The sequence below is a fragment of the Hibiscus syriacus genome, unplaced genomic scaffold (genome assembly GCF_006381635.1).
Source record: "Hibiscus syriacus cultivar Baekdansim isolate YM2019G1 unplaced genomic scaffold, ASM638163v2 tig00112471_pilon, whole genome shotgun sequence".
Lineage (NCBI taxonomy): Eukaryota > Viridiplantae > Streptophyta > Magnoliopsida > Malvales > Malvaceae > Hibiscus > Hibiscus syriacus.
Genome location: NW_024063340.1, coordinates 294856 through 310962, shown reverse-complemented (window position 1 = coordinate 310962; position 16107 = coordinate 294856). Strand labels below are relative to the sequence as shown.

The window sequence follows — 16107 nt, the reverse complement described above, 5'->3', positions numbered from 1 at the left end:
TTAAACTATAGATTTTAGGTTTTCGTTAACAAAAGTTAATACATCTTAATTTTTTTAGTTTTTTATGTTACATAAATTATAATTATGTCAACGAGTGATGGTACAAGTGGTTGAGATTCAGAAATTTGAGCTTATAAGGTCAAGTTCGAATCCTACCACCGTCACTCTTACCGGACAATATGTAAATTCTTACGTACAAAAATTTTAGGTCAATGGTGGCTCCCTCAGTCCATGATCAAGACATACCTAAGACCTAATTGAGATTTACATAGGAATTTATAGATTGTCCACCAAGAGTGACGCTGGTAGAATTCGAACTTAGCAATTTATTTGTGCCAACACTCGTTGACATATAAATTTAATTCTAAATAATATTAATAATTACTATAAAAAATTAACTTTAAATCCAAAAACATTTTGTAAATTAACTCAAACAATAAAATTATAATAGACGTCGAATTATAATGATTTCTGATATGTAAATTAGTACTACTACTAATAATATCTATACAAAATAAAGAGGATAATTAAAATTTCTAATTACATAAAATTTGATTTTATATAAATCAAGTTCCTTCTCATTTCTTCCCTTTTTTTTCTTTTCCTTTTCTATGTAATTTGTGTTATTTTCTATAAATCAAATCAATTTTTTTTAATTTTGTTTAGTCGGTAGTTACATCGGTTTTGATGTTGATTACCGAATGCAGTTTATCTTTTCTATTTGTATTTTTAGTTTTGTTAATAAAAATAAGTATGTCTTTGTGACACGTTTATCTCTGTCTTTTGATAGTTTTTAGTAGTTTGACCGTTATGTTCGTTTATATTTTTTTCTCAAGATTGGATTTGACATCGTCACGACTGATCAAGATTGTGTTTATTTGTTATCATGCATATCTTCCCTACTTTAGACCATCAGATTGATTTGGATACGCGTTTTGCGTTCGTGAATAGTTTTCTCACGTCGCTTAACTCTGAGTTACGATTTGTCAGTGATCTTTCAATACCCTTTTGTGGTTTGTTTTGTCGATGCAATCAGATTTGGTTAGGTTTTTGTTCGCGTTTTGTGATTTTTAACTAATTCACACAATTGACTAGTTTTTGTGTCAATAATTATAAGAAGATGTCTTAATTATAATTTGGTTAAAGTTTACAATTATGTTTGTGAATCTTCATAGCAGTTATGTATATTTTTAATAAAATTAACGGTTTTTTATCAAAAAAAAATTAATACTATTTAAAAATATTTTTTTTAATTAAATAAGATCAAACTGGACCCACAAGACGTTGAATTCTTCTCTTTTATTCATCATATATGTACAAATCGAAAACAAAAGACCACACAAAGGAAAAGAAACTAAACTCGTGGTGATTTTTTCCCACTTATTGTTCTTCACAACTTATTATCCTTTCTCTAATGTTACACCAAATGACTGTCAATCTAAAAATAAAGCCACATTTAAAAGAAAAAGAAATCAAAATCATATATATGTCCAGGAATACTGTAGATCAAAAGGCATTCTCAATGGACACTGAATCTGGGGAGATGAAAATGATTCATCATCATCCCCCCAAACATTGAACTCACCATCATCCCATAATCCGACATTGTCATCGTATCTGCTAGTATTGCAATCAATTGGCCATTCAAAATCCGGGAACTCTAATTCTTTGAGCAGCTTCGAAGAATCGCAGGAAGAAGACGTCGATGGCGGCGCGTAATCAGTGACAGGGACCAAAATCTCATGCGGTTCGATCAACGGAACCTCGTCGGTGCAAAAATCGTCGATGTCGTTCATCGTCATCGTCTCCATTGTGGGATTCAAGGATGTTTGAGACAGGTCCTTGGGATTTTTGTCTATCTTCTGCTCTTGGGGTTCACTTAGTGGATTGTGGGTGAGAGGGTCCATGCCCATTTTCTTTAGTTTCTTCTTGATGTGAGTATTCCAATGATTCTTTATCTCGTTATCGGTTCGTCCAGGGAGATGAGAAGCTATCTTAGACCATCTGCACACACAAATAAATAATCAATTCGAGTCGTTTTTATGATTCATATTCAAAGTTTTCGATATAATTTTATTTAAAAATATTTCAACCTGTTGCCAAGTTGAGCATGGAGATCAATCACCATTTTCTCTTCATACTCAGATAAAAGTCCTCTTTTCAGGTCTGGCCTAAGATAATTTGTCCATCTCAATCTGCAACTTTTCCCACACCTCAACAATCCTGGTGACACGTCCAAAAACAAAAACATCACTGAAAATGGTCATAATGTTCTCCCTGGCGAATAATCTCCTGATTTATAAATAATAGACTAACACTAAAAAAGTTATTGACCTGCCAGCTTAGGAAGAGCCCTCCAGCAACATTGGCCATTGGTGAGGATGAAGCTAATAAGCTTCTGGTCTTCATCAGTGGTCCATGGTCCTTTCTTCAACCCTACTTTGTCACAGCATGGTTTTCTTCCCATATTTTTTTTCAATAATTCCCCAGAAGTATGAATTTTATTCAATTCAATCCCAGTTGAGAATCGATACACATTAAAGGTAGAGAAGAAGAGAAAAATGGACTGTATATAGATCACGGACAGAACACACACTTCAAAGTTCTTGAGGCACAAAAACAAGTTCCCATAATCATATATAACTGAAGGGATTAACCCCACAAGCTTCCGGCCACTAGTTTTATTTTACTTGCTGAAAATGTCGTTATTTTTAGTATTTTCGGGAAAATTGCATCATTAGTCATCAATCTATTGTTTATTTCTTAATTTTAGTCATCAAACTATTGTTTTTAGTAGAGGGACCACTAATACCTTTTTTGCCCTTTTCCCCCCTCATTTTCTTAAGTACGTACTAATTAATTTTTGGTCCAGATCCGTCCAAACCGAAGTTCTTTGTCCAAAATTTACAGGCTGATCTCATGATCTTCTTCCTCAAATTGTTTAATATGTGAGAACGCCGGTTAAAATGAAGAACCAGTCTACATTCAAATACACATGCAACTTTGATGAATTTAAATGCTACTTTTTTATCATTTTAATTTTGGAAGTAAGCAATGTCTAATTTCACATAGTGAAATGGAGAAAAAAAATATCGAAATAAATATCTTGTACATTGAAAGCAAAGTAAGCTATTTATATAACAACATGTTGAGGATGTAATAATGCAATTGGCTGAGGAAGATAAGGTGACTGGTCTCTTAAGCCGCCACTTGAAATGAAAGAACCGGTCTATATTGACATGATTCACAGCTTCGACCGAACTTGAACGAATAAGGTTACGTTTATGTTCATTTCTTTATTTTAGAATATGTTCATGTTTGATTCATGTTCGTTATTTTTGAATATGTTCGTGTTCGATTTGTTTAATATACATAAATATTTTTTTAACGTTCACTAATATGTTCGTTTAGCGCATATGAATATGTTTGTTTATCGTTTGTCAATACGTGATGTTTGTTTAGCTAGTATTCGTTTTAAAAAATGGTGAAATTATATCACTGGTCCTTAAGTTTTTTATGCTACAATTTGAACTCTAAAATTTGTCATGTACTCAATTTAGTTTCTATCTTCAAAAAAAAAAAGGAAAATGAGAATCAGGTAAAGTTTATAAATGAGTTTATAGATGAGACACTAAACGAGTTTCGAAACGAGTTTATTAGTGAACATAAACAAACCTAACACACATCTATTCGTGTTCGTTCGCTTATTAAATGAACATAATTTTTTTTTCATATCCGTTTATTTAGCTTAATAAATGAACAAAACAATTTATAGAATGATCTGTTCATTTACCCCTTAGTTTTAATGGACTTTGGATTTGCAATCTTTCCTGTGATGAGCACCCATGTCATGGGACGTCTCTTCCATTCCACAATGTATTGTTTTCCGCAATTTCCACAGAGAAGATCTGTGAGCAGGACAAAATTAGAATGAAACAATAATGGCAAGGCCACCACATGCCACAGTTTATTTCAATAAGAAACAAGACACAGGTCATCTTTCTTACCAGACAAACAACAACAACAAACAAAGACAGGCCGAAAGCATAAAGTTCTTAGGTAAACCATGCACGTTTAATCCAGGAAAGCTCGCTTTTTTGTTTATGTCAAAACGCAGGCAAATTAAAGGAACAAAATGACATGAAAAAGCATAGTGGGGACTCCGTGCTCTAATATAATTGGTTCATCTGCACCATTGTGCAAGTACAGACAATTTTTAGTGTAAAGATACACGTGTGTGTTGTGTTTTTTATATATATACTATCATTCTATGTTTCTTCATACACAATAGGCCAGTTTCTTGCCTATATACCTCTCTATACAGATTTTAACCTCTTATAATGGATCCTTTCAGACAGTTCTTCAGCCCTGAAGAATGTAGTAGCAGTGAATCCGGGTGGACGAGCACTTGGCTTCTCTGATGGAGGAAGATTACGAATGCAGTGAAGAGAATTATAACAGCAATCGCAATACCAAAGATTATGTCCATGACTGTGAGGGAAACAGTGACGATTCGATGGTATCTGATGCCTCTTCGGCCCCAAGTCACCATCATCATCAGCAGAATAAACAAAAGGATGGTCAAGGTAGTCATGGCAAGTATAATTCTAGCAAGCATTCTACGCGCAAGGAGGCGAAGAAAGAAACAAGAAAAAGTTCTGAAAACAGCAGTAAATCCAAAAAGGGACTCGGCGGTCAAGCCAAGTCTCGAAAGTAGAGTCCGGTCGAGAGCCTGAAACACTTTTTTCTTTCTTTCTTCCCGAGGTCTCTCTTCCAAGAATATATATGTATGACCACAAATTCACAATATGTTGCTTTCTTTGTTTCAGTACTGAGATGATATTTGGTTTGCAATGTGTTTTGATTCCAACAACAGAATGTTATACCTTCGATATCAATGCACAAAAAAGATAACTAAATCTTTAGCATTTAATTTGTTTCGCTAATGAATCAAAACACTGCATTTCGATTTCGGTTATCGGATCAGTCATGGGGTAATAGCTGCAATGACAGACCATTCATGTGTCTGTAAGTGCAAAACCATGAACAAAAAGAGTATGATGTGCTGGAAAGAGGATGTATCCAGAGGGACAAATGACAACTATGAGGATCAAAAGAAGACATTTTTTAATGACAGACCATTTATAACTGATCCTATACCAAGAAATGCAAGTGCAAAAAAATGTAAAATTATATATATATACATACATATATATATATATATATATTATTTTATGAGTCCTAGTAGGCTAATTAAATATGACCTAAAAAGAAACATAAAAAACAGACAGTTCATCCTATATGGAAATGTAAACTTCTATTTTATTGTTATAAGAGCAATAATTCATATGAAAAATGAACCTAAAAAGCTTTTACTTTTGTTCATCTGCGTAAAGAACACTGCTAATAGATAACAGAAATTGAACAAACAGGTTTAGAAATTTGTCACTAATCTACATAACCGAATATGCGAACTGAATGATCCGTTGTTAGTTTCCCTTAACCTACGAGTGATGCAAGAGAAGGCAGTAGCAAAATTAACAAAATCAAAACACGAGTTAGTACGAGAACTGTGAGGACCTGTCGAAAATGTTGATATCTAACAGTGACCCACATCTGGTAAATATCACATTTAAGTGAAAAAGGCAAGCCATCGGCTTGATTCATATTCAAATCTGGAAAAAGCAGTACAACATTCAACACACAAACACTCGAAGTTGGATTTGAGAAGTGAAATTAATAAATTTTTTAAAGAAATAACCATAGTAGTAGCTCTGTGTAGCATAAACTCCAGATCAGATGTTTATTACACCATTGGGAGTTCTGAAGTAGTACCACTAGAGTAAATCTTAATCTTTTAGATTTTTGTGCAATCTTGAACCATTCAGTGTGAAAAGATCCGTCCATATCGACCCTTTCATAAGTATGGGCGCCGAAATAGTCTCGCTGAGCTTGAACCAAATTAACCGGTACTCTTTCCCTCCTATAAGTGTCGAAATAAGCAAGACTGGATGACATGCCCGGAGTGCTAATACCTGAGTTGATAGCAAGACAAACAACTCTTCTCCAAGCAGATTGCCTGTCAATGATTTCCTTTGCAAACTAGGGATCAACAAGAAGGTTTGCAAGTTCAGGATTTCTATCATAAGCCTTCTTGATTCTGTCGAGGAAAATAGCTCGGATAATGCAGCCTCCCTTCCATATCCTAGCCAATTCCCCAACTTCAAGTCCCAACCCTTCTTGATGCTTTTTGTACGAATGAGATTCATGCCCTGAGCATAACTGCAAATCTTGGATGCATAAAGTGCTTGCCTCACATCATCAATTAAGTTTGCCTTGCCCACAACTTGATCAGTCAAGATATCACCAAATCCTCCTGATTTGAAGATTTTGGCGGCTTCGACTCTTTCTTCCTTCAACCCACTAAGGAACCTTGAATCCAAAGAAGCTGCGATTGTTGGAGCCGCAACAGACAAATCTGCAGCTTGTTGTACAGTCCATTTACCGGTACCCTTCATGCCAGTTTTGTCCAAAACCTTATCAACTAAATAACCATCTGCCTAGTCATCCTTAATTCCAAATATATCAGCAATGATTTCAATCAAGAAGCTCAAGAGCTCGCCTTTGTTCCATTCTGAGAAAACACTATGTAGTTATTCATTTGATAATCTCCCGACAGACTTCAGCACATCATAAGCCTGTGCAATCAGCTGCATATCACCGTATTCAATTCCATTATGGATCATCTTGACAAAGTTACCATATCCACCTTTGCCGATGTAAGTCACACATGGACCACTATCTGGAACTTGAGCCGCAACCTTAAGAAGAATGTCTTCAATGTATTTGTAAACCTCAAAGACCCTCCAGGCATTAAAGAGGGACCATTTCGTGCGCCTTCTTCACCACCAGAGACTCCCATCCCGAGGTATAACAAACCAAGTTCCGACATCTCTTTCTCTTGTCTCTCGGTGTTTTCATACCACTCATTGCCACCATCGATGATACAATCGCCTTTCTCCATATATGCAGAAAGAGTCTTGATGGTTTGGTCAACAGGCATGATCGCCACTCTAGGTTTCTGGATTGACTGAATGAAAGATTCAGGATTATGGAAACCGTATACAGGAAGATCTCCTTCCTGCTTAGCTCTTTCGACAGTCTCATCGACTTTAGAGGTAGTTTGGTTATAAACAGAAATGGGGAAGCCTTTCTCAGCAATGTTAAGTGCAAGATTTTGGCCCATAACAGCCAAACCAGCAAGTCCTATTCTCGTAGGTGGAGCCATGTTTCTCCCTGTTAAATTTTGCCAAAATCAATGAGATTCCAAAAGAAAAAGATTTGACAACAAAGAAAAGAACTTTTTATACATATAAACCATCAATGACTAGGTGCAAAACTAAAAGTAATCATGCCTGCGCCGACCTGTGCGATACCAAAACGTTCAAGATAAACTTAACCGGTAAATGGTGAGCCTCACATTATAAAAGCTCTGTTCATCATGTTTTGCCCAATGAAAGAGCTATAAAAAGTTCCAGGTCCATGATAAACCATCAAAATCCTTAACTAAATAAGCTAACTGGAACCTTATATGAACTCTTACATGCAAAATGTACCACTTTGATTCACAATTTAAGATCTGTTAAACACAAACTTTACTGTTTGTATAAAAGAAGAATCAATTAAATGCCCAAAAATGATGGTGTTGGAATTACTTCTAAAGTTAACAGATTCATAGCTAGAATGAAATATAAGTGCTAGCAATTCTTGCGAGTCAAACGCATTCGACACGAAACCGAAATAACTTGTTATAGCAGATTAAGCAAAAATGAATTAAACACTTCTTGTTCAATCAAAGGTATTCGATCTATAACTTACTGTAAGACATTCAAATTGCAAGAGTCAACCAACCGAGAGCAGTCTACAAAATGAGATCAGCTCATGAACGACAAAAAATTTCAAAAAAAGAAATTGAACTATTGCATGCAGAAATTGTTAGCCAAAAGCAATCATGCAGGATCAAACCAACAGATAAAAAAGATTCAAACTTATTGAGATTTCAACATGAGAAAAAGAACCCCAATATTTGAATCTTTCCTTGTTTTGATAGAAAAAGGAACCAGGATGTATCGTGGTACTCAGAATTGAGCAGATATATTGTATAAAAAAGAAGAAAGAAGGAATCAAATTTCAGAGAACCGGTTGGTATTGGTCAAATTTGGCCAATCTCAACTACTTTGGTAGGTGAAACAACCTCCTGCACAGTGGCAATTTACCATTTCACATGGACCCCGCTAATTTAACTCAAAAACTCAAAATTCAATAACTACTTTTCCTTTCAAAGACCTGTAATTTATGTACACAATGATATTATCTGTTTTTTAAGGCAAAACCATGGTTGATGTTCTTTTAAAAGAACTGCAAGATAAATCACTTATTATTGTTGTTTCATTGAATTTTGTATTATAAAAGATATTATTTTAACGTTGATGATATTAGATTCTGATTTTTTTTTTTAATAATTTAAAATAATTATAAGATAAATATTTTTTTTAACTTTTAATCATTGACACCTCGTACATACACTACATACATAATTACCATAACTATTAATGTTTAATTATTAAATAGTTTATTCTTTTATAATCTCCACATTTATAATAATTTTATCCATGAAAATGGCGTTAATTACATAAATTCGTTAGGGATGGCAAAAAAATTCGAACCCGACGGGAAAAACCGAAAATTCAATTAATGGAAAGGGAAAAACCGTTTATGCTAAATGGGATGGGGACGGGACGGAAAAAACCGTTTATGTTAAACAGGGACGGGGACGGGTTTAATAATCCCCGCTTCAATTACCCGCCCCGGTACCCGGCGATAAATATTAAAAATAATTATTATATATATAATATTTAAATTAATTTAATTAAAATATATATATTTATATTTTTAATTTAAATATATATTCCGGCCCGATACCCTTTAAATAACCGTTTATGCTAAACGGGATACCCGTTTCCCTGCGGTTTCCCCCGATTATCCGATGGGGATCCCCGTTTAAATCCCCACAATTTTTTAAGCGAGGACGGATACGGATTTTTTAAACGGGGACGGAGGACCAATACCCGATCCGAACCCGGCCCGTTGCCATCCCTAAAACTCATCCAATATTTTTTGTCCTTAAGTTCCAATGATTTGTTTTGACTAATCTGGATCGATCCGAGTCGCATACTTGATTTTGGTGGGCGAGTCTCTCAGCGAAAATTTTCTACATACACAGAGACTCAAACCTGAGACCTTAAATAATATTAATCTACTTATCACTCGAACTAACCCCGTTAATAACTCGTTGAATATTCTGCAGGCTATAAAACTATCATAATTTAAATATACTAACCCCTACCACTTAAGCGAATCATAATATAACTTGAAAGATGTAAATGTAACTCTTAAAAAAATATCAGAACCCTACGACATTGAAACTTCCTTACAGAAAATCAAGCAACCGCCCTAAACTTAAAACTAGAGCCTAATATTTATCTAACCTTGTATTTCACACTGATGTGTTTGATTATTTAATTGACGGTAACTCTTCAATGATTTTTGCGTTTTTTAAATTAACAACTTCAGTCAAACATGTTCGTAATAATAATTAGGGTTAATTACACAGTGATCTTATATTTTATCTATTTTGGTCACTAATTTCAAAATATAATGTACCTAATTTAAAAGAGAGAGTGAAAAAGGAAGTGGAGTGGGAGCAGTAACCGTGGACTCAGTTTTGAATATTGAAAATAAATAAGAATAGAAAAAAAGTGGCCAATAACGGAAAATGAACAAAGCCCACGCGCTTTCACATTTGCTGAATATTCCAATATATATATATATACCATCCTAACTCATTTACATACAACTCACTCGACAAAAATGAGGGTTAATTACACAGTGATCTTATATTTTATCTATTTTGGTCACTAATTTCAAAATATAATGTACCTAATTTAAAAGAGAGAGTGAAAAAGGAAGTGGAGTGGAGCAGTAACCGGTGGACTCAGTTTGAACTATTGAAAATAAATAAGAATAGAAAAAAAGTGGCCAATAACGGAAAATGAACAAAGCCCACGCGCTTTCACATTTGCTGAATATTCCAATATATATATATATATACCATCCTAACTCATTTACATACAACTCACTCGACAAAAATGGGATATTACAATAAAAAAAGAGGTTTACTTTTAGCAATTCTGGTGGCGGTAGTGATGGTGGCGACCACCGCTCGATGATTTACAGCGGCTGCTTCTGAGGAGGTCGATGGAGCCTTAAATTTGCGTCGGATTAGTGGAGTCGGAAACAACTCGGTTATTTCCCGATGAAGCAAGCGGAGTTAATTTTTTGAACGATCAAAATATATTTGAAGTTCTTGCGGTCACAATATGCGGACGAAATGGTTCGCCCCCAGTGCACGCCACCGGGCAACCGGCCGATAAGACCTCCAAACTGCTACCCGCGCAACCGTGAGTGCAGAGGGTGACGTAATGTTTTCCGGCCAATCATCTCTTATGTTACTATGTTATTACAATAGCACCTGATCGACGTTCAAGATTGTTAGAAATTGTTAGTTCGTGTACTGAAAAAGGATATAATAAAAGAATTACATTATTATTTCCATTTAATCTTAGTTTTAGTTTGACTTTGAAGTATTTTTACTGTGATAATAATTTAAGGGTAAACTACACGGGTGACCACCAACTATAGTCAAAAAGTATTTTAACTACTGATATTTTAATTTGATTAAACATACCAACCAACTATTTAAATGTTTCAATCAAGCCACCTGCCATTAACAGTTAACGGAACAAGTGACGTGATAGTTAAAAACATTTTGGTATAATTACACAATCGGTCCATGTTACTTATATATTCTTTCAATTTGGACATCATTTTAATAAATTAAAATAATCACACGAGTCATAAGAACCAAACCATTGGGCTAAGGCATCCCTTTGATTATCTTTATACAGCAAACAATATATATATTGTAGTTTACTAATTTTTTTCTTTAGATAACAAATAATATAATTAATAAATAAAAATTATTAATATTTTGAAATATGAATATATAAAATATATTAAAATAATACGAACATATTTTTTAAAATATATTAAATTAAAAATACAAATTATATAAAATATATTTTTAATACGAATATAATACAAATATATATTTCAAAATATATTAACTAAAAAATACAAATTATGTAAACTATTTTTTAATACGAATATATAGTTCAAATTCCATATCCTCCTAATATTGGAGGAAAGTAAATCTTTAAATTAAAAATAAATTAAATAAATATAGTCATCCAATCGAATGATGACAATGTATTATTTTAATTATTAAAAAATGATCTTATAAGTAACATTGACTAATGTATAATTATACCAAAATATTTTAACTACCACATCACCTTTCTATTTGATCAAATTGAAACATAGGTGGTCAAATGATTTTGACCATAGTTGGGTGATCACTTGTAACACCCCAACCCGTACCCGACTTGAATACGGGTCCGAGATGTCCATTGACATTTTCAAAACCTTTACTCTTGTAAAAGTACTGAACATTTGAATTTATATTAAGAAAATACAGTCAAATATATTCAATTGTGTGTTGTATAAAAATTTGAGATAAAAACGTTTTTATGAACGGTGGAAATACGATATGAACAGTAATACAGTAACCTGCTACCGTGATTTTCGTAAATTGTACATAACACTCGTAAAAATTTAAAGTTCATTCTTTGCATTGTACTTATATATATATGTTTAAAAGATTACAAAACTCGATCAGAGCATAATACCTAATTACCTACTTTAATTACATGCCAACCTATTTATCATAATAATACATACTGTATTTACTTCTGATCTGGTCTTTGGGCAGAGATATGTTGTTACTTTGAACTTAGCTTTGATCCTTCTGCTTCTCAGTACCTACGTGTAAATCACTTACACGCTAAGTCAAGACTTAGTGAAGCAAAAACATAATAACAATAATGCATTTCTCATAAATATAAACATTCAATCTATGAATCAATCGAGTCGCTATAATTCAGTATACATGATAACCTGAGATAATATAATACTTTTAGTACCTCTTTATCGTATAACTACATATATCGAACATTTCTCTACATACCATGGAAACATATACTACTTCACAACAAAACATACCTAGTCCATTTACTCTCTGTAAAGACCATGTATTAGCCCATGTATACTTTTGAGAACTCAAGGTATGTGAGTACATTGAGGTTGTGCACCACTATGCTGTCACAACAGCTCGACAATGTCCCGAAGGACCAGTCCATAGATTCCGAAGAACCTAGGTAACAGTCCATATGTCCCGAAGAACATAGGTAACAGTCCATATGTCCCGAAGAACATAGGTAAACAGTCCATATGTCCCGAAGAACTAGGTAAACAGTCCATGTCCCGAAGAACATAGGTAACCCGACCCTTGGCATGCCAACTATACCCCTAGCTCTCATATCACATAACATGGGCATTATCATTATGACCGTTCACATTACTTATTCATATTCTTACTCTTATAAACACATACCGTTTCTTTTCAGTCACGTATCACATATACGTGTAATCCTTGATCTCATAATCACATGTTCCTTCTCTTCTTATCACATACCAAATGTATGTGTAAACAATATCTAATATCATATGTTGCATTTTCATGTAAGCATGTAAATCATGTACATATAAACATAACATCCATTTCTATGTACTAATGCATACAGAGTAATCACATAACATTATATAAGTTACTTCTTACCATAGTAACTCTATCATTGACTCATCGCAAGCCAATGTTTGATCAATCACATAAGTACAATTTAAATTGCACTCACCTTAGCCTTGCTTTGATTCGATTATTCCAGAACTTGTTTAGGCTCAATATCTACATAAATATCATTTCAAAACTATCAGAAGCCAAACTTTAAACTTGATGTTAAACTTAACCGGTTTAATAAATTGAATTTGAATTTTTATTTAGGGGGGAATCGATACCCCCCCAGGGAATCGGTACCCCCTTAACATTCTGGAAATTTTTTCGTTCAAGAAGGGGAATCGATTCCCATTCATAGGGTATCGGTTCCCTCTACCCAGAAATTGCATTCTAAGCTCGAAAATCATCAATTTTCACTCAAACCTTCCTATTTTACTTCCTTTAATACTCCTAACTTTAATACACATACTTAAACTTATTCTATTCCATAATCACTCTTAACTTCAAATCTAGTATTCCATGTAATTACAAAAATTCTACTAGTTTGCAACATGTTCAAATTCCTATTCTAACACTTCCTAACCCTTAATTAACTTGATTACAAGTCAAATTCAACTTTCAATTCTCAATATACACTTTATTTCAATATTTCATTCCAAAACTCCTAATCTTTAAATCCTCAAACTCTTCATTTTGTTGTTTTAAAGCAAATTAATCCTTCCTTAATTACTTAGCATCTAATAATCAAAACTAAACTTAAATTTCAGCACATAATCAACTCAAGAGACAACTTACCTTTTGCTTGGCTTCACAGTGAAGAGAAAAAAATGAAGAAGGAAAAGAGAGAAGAGATTTTTCTGGAAAATCTCCATCCTTATCCATATATATATATCATTTAATTATATTTCAAGTCTAATGACCAATTTGCCCTTTAACTCTTTAGATAATTACAATAAACTTTTAGGAAATATTTCTGACAAATCATTAAACTATTAAACTATTATACTTTAATCACCATATTATGAATTTTACAATTTTGGTCACTTACCCGTATTTTGGGATGTTACAAATCTTCCCCCCTTAGAAAATTCGTCCTCGAATTTTCCTTACACCAGGAGATAAGATATTGTCTACACATCTCCAATGCATTTTACTTTAACCTTTCTTAAAATCCATATAATGTAACTCATTATATAGACAGTAACCTCTAGTCTCATCACTCCATACCAATAATCCATCTATAATGTAAATCACTGACGTACATTCTTAAACTTTCCTATAACAATATTCTGCATCATTCGATCTTTTAATATTCTCCTTATAAGAATCATCCCTCTATACCATATTTATCAATGCAGCAAAGAAACTATTCTATTTCGAACGATATAAATTCTCTAACATTATACTACTGGTTTATTTCCAATCTTACTTCAAATTCATTGAATAACAATTCATCAATTTAGTAAGAAATTAAATTCTCCGAATTATAATGGGACACTTTCAATATATCTTACTTATCCACACACTGTACCCTAATATTTGTCACTGTCATATTACTATAAATAACTTCTAATTGAATTCTCAATTCTTTCACCAATTTACTACTAATATATAAACATGCAAGCCTAAATCAATCATTATCGTAATGTATTTATTTCACACTAGAAAGATACCTGCTATATCTCCGGATCATCAAAATCTTCATGGTATTGATATTATACATTCGAGCAGTGGAGCGTATTTCTTGTTGAGTAGAGATTCAGATTGGCTCCTACCTCTTCTCTCCTCTTCCCTCTCCCAGGTATCATAACAGATCGTTCCGACTGTACTGGTTCTCCTTTCCCCAATGGGCAATCTCTCACAAAATGTCCCATTTCACATCGGAAACAAGCTCCGGATTCTACCCTACATTCCACCATGATTTTCCACAAGTCTGACAATGTCTCTGTTGGGTTCTGTCCTCACCAAATCCTACTGATTGGGTCTGTCTAACTTTCCCCTGATTTGATTCTCTAACGGAGGATTCTACCCTCCAGACCTTGCCTGAGACTGAGTACCAGAATCTCTACCCCTCTTGGGTGGTGCAGAACTCGATAAAGCCCCAGTTCTTTTAGATGATTGGGTTCTTGATCCCCAAACCTTTCATTCTGAGCTCTCTCTAGAGCTTAGCACGATTTACTATTTCTTGAAATGAGGACAAGTTCAATACTATTAGCATTTCTTTCAACCTTGGGTGCAAGCCCTCTACAAACCATCACACACATCCTTCTCTGTTGGAATCAACTCAGCCGCAAAACGACTTAACTATTAAACTCGCACTCGTACTCATACACTGTGGATTCATCTGTTTCAGATTCAAAAATTCTTGCTTCATTTGACGGATAAATGATCCCCTATATACTTATGCTTAAATTCTTCTAAGAACAAAGACCATGTCACTTGATCATTGGTCATTCTCAAAGTGACATTTGTCCACCAAATTCTCGCTTGCCCACGAAGCAAGGAGACCACTCCATCTAACTTCTCTACATTAGAACAGCGGAGTCCATCTAACATAATTTTTACATCATTAAGCCAAAGGTCCGCAGCAACAGGACCTTCTTCGGCTTCACCTTTAAACTCTGTAGCTCCTAAACCCTTCAACTCCTTTGCAACATTCATTCTTGGAGTTGAAGTAACAGGAGGTTGATAACGCGTCAATACCGCATCTAATGTTCTAAAGAACACATCTTGATCAGTTACAGGCACTCCAGAAGGTGTCTGTTCTTCACCTTGCCTGGCCAGGGCAGGTGAATTACTGCTCTCAGCGGGCCGATCATCTCCCGCTTGACTTCTATAACTATCATGTCCGGACATCTATTAAGAATAAACATATCGTTCTATTAGCAAAACAACTACTCATTATATACCAGATCAGAAGTTTTCACTATTTTGTTGGCATGTATACATTATAAGACACCCTAGACTCTTGTTTATGCCGAGAATCGGCTAAACCGTAGCTCTGATACCATTAAATGTAAACACCCCAACCCGTACCCGACTTGAATACGGGTCCGAGATGTCACATTGACATTTTCAAACCTTTACTCTTGTAAAAGTACTGAACATTTGAATTTATATTAAGAAAATACAGTCAAATATTATTCAATTGTGTGTTGTATAAAAATTTGAGATAAAAACGTTTTATGAACGGGTGAAATACGATATGAACGTAATACAGTAACCTGCTACCGTGATTTTTCGTAAATTGTACATAACACTCGTAAAAATTTAACAGTTCATTTCTTTGCATTGTA

General features: G+C 34.1%; 2 protein-coding genes and 1 pseudogene across 2 annotated transcripts; 1 reads left to right on the top strand and 2 right to left on the bottom strand.

Moving 5' to 3' along the window:
- Positions 1 to 1387: 1387 nt before the first annotated feature.
- LOC120179957 (transcription factor MYB20-like) lies at positions 1388 to 2580 on the bottom strand. The gene is made up of 3 exons (XM_039185405.1): positions 2335 to 2580; positions 2094 to 2223; positions 1388 to 2004 (listed from the first exon to the last, which is right to left on the bottom strand). The coding sequence occupies exons 1-3, from the start codon at positions 2465 to 2467 to the stop codon at positions 1479 to 1481; spliced, it is 789 nt and encodes a 262-aa protein (XP_039041336.1). The 5' UTR covers positions 2468 to 2580; the 3' UTR covers positions 1388 to 1478.
- A 1840-nt stretch (positions 2581 to 4420) lies between these two features.
- Positions 4421 to 4717, top strand: LOC120179885 (protein SOB FIVE-LIKE 3-like). The gene has a single exon (XM_039185349.1). The coding sequence runs from the start codon at positions 4421 to 4423 to the stop codon at positions 4715 to 4717; it is 297 nt and encodes a 98-aa protein (XP_039041280.1).
- Positions 4718 to 5691: 974 nt separating this feature from the next.
- On the bottom strand, positions 5692 to 8148 carry LOC120179992 (annotated as a pseudogene).
- Positions 8149 to 16107: the final 7959 nt, after the last annotated feature.

Coding starts and splice junctions, on each gene's coding strand:
- LOC120179957 (XM_039185405.1), bottom strand. CDS start 2,467: ATGGGAAGAAAACCATGCTGTGACAAAGTAGGGTTGAAGAAAGGACCA. Junction 2,224..2,334: donor GGCTCTTCCTAAGCTGGCAG/GTCAATAACTTT, acceptor ACGTGTCACCAG/GATTGTTGAGGTGTGGGAAA. Junction 2,005..2,093: donor CATGCTCAACTTGGCAACAG/GTTGAAATATTT, acceptor TTGTGTGTGCAG/ATGGTCTAAGATAGCTTCTC.
- LOC120179885 (XM_039185349.1), top strand. CDS start 4,421: ATGGAGGAAGATTACGAATGCAGTGAAGAGAATTATAACAGCAATCGC.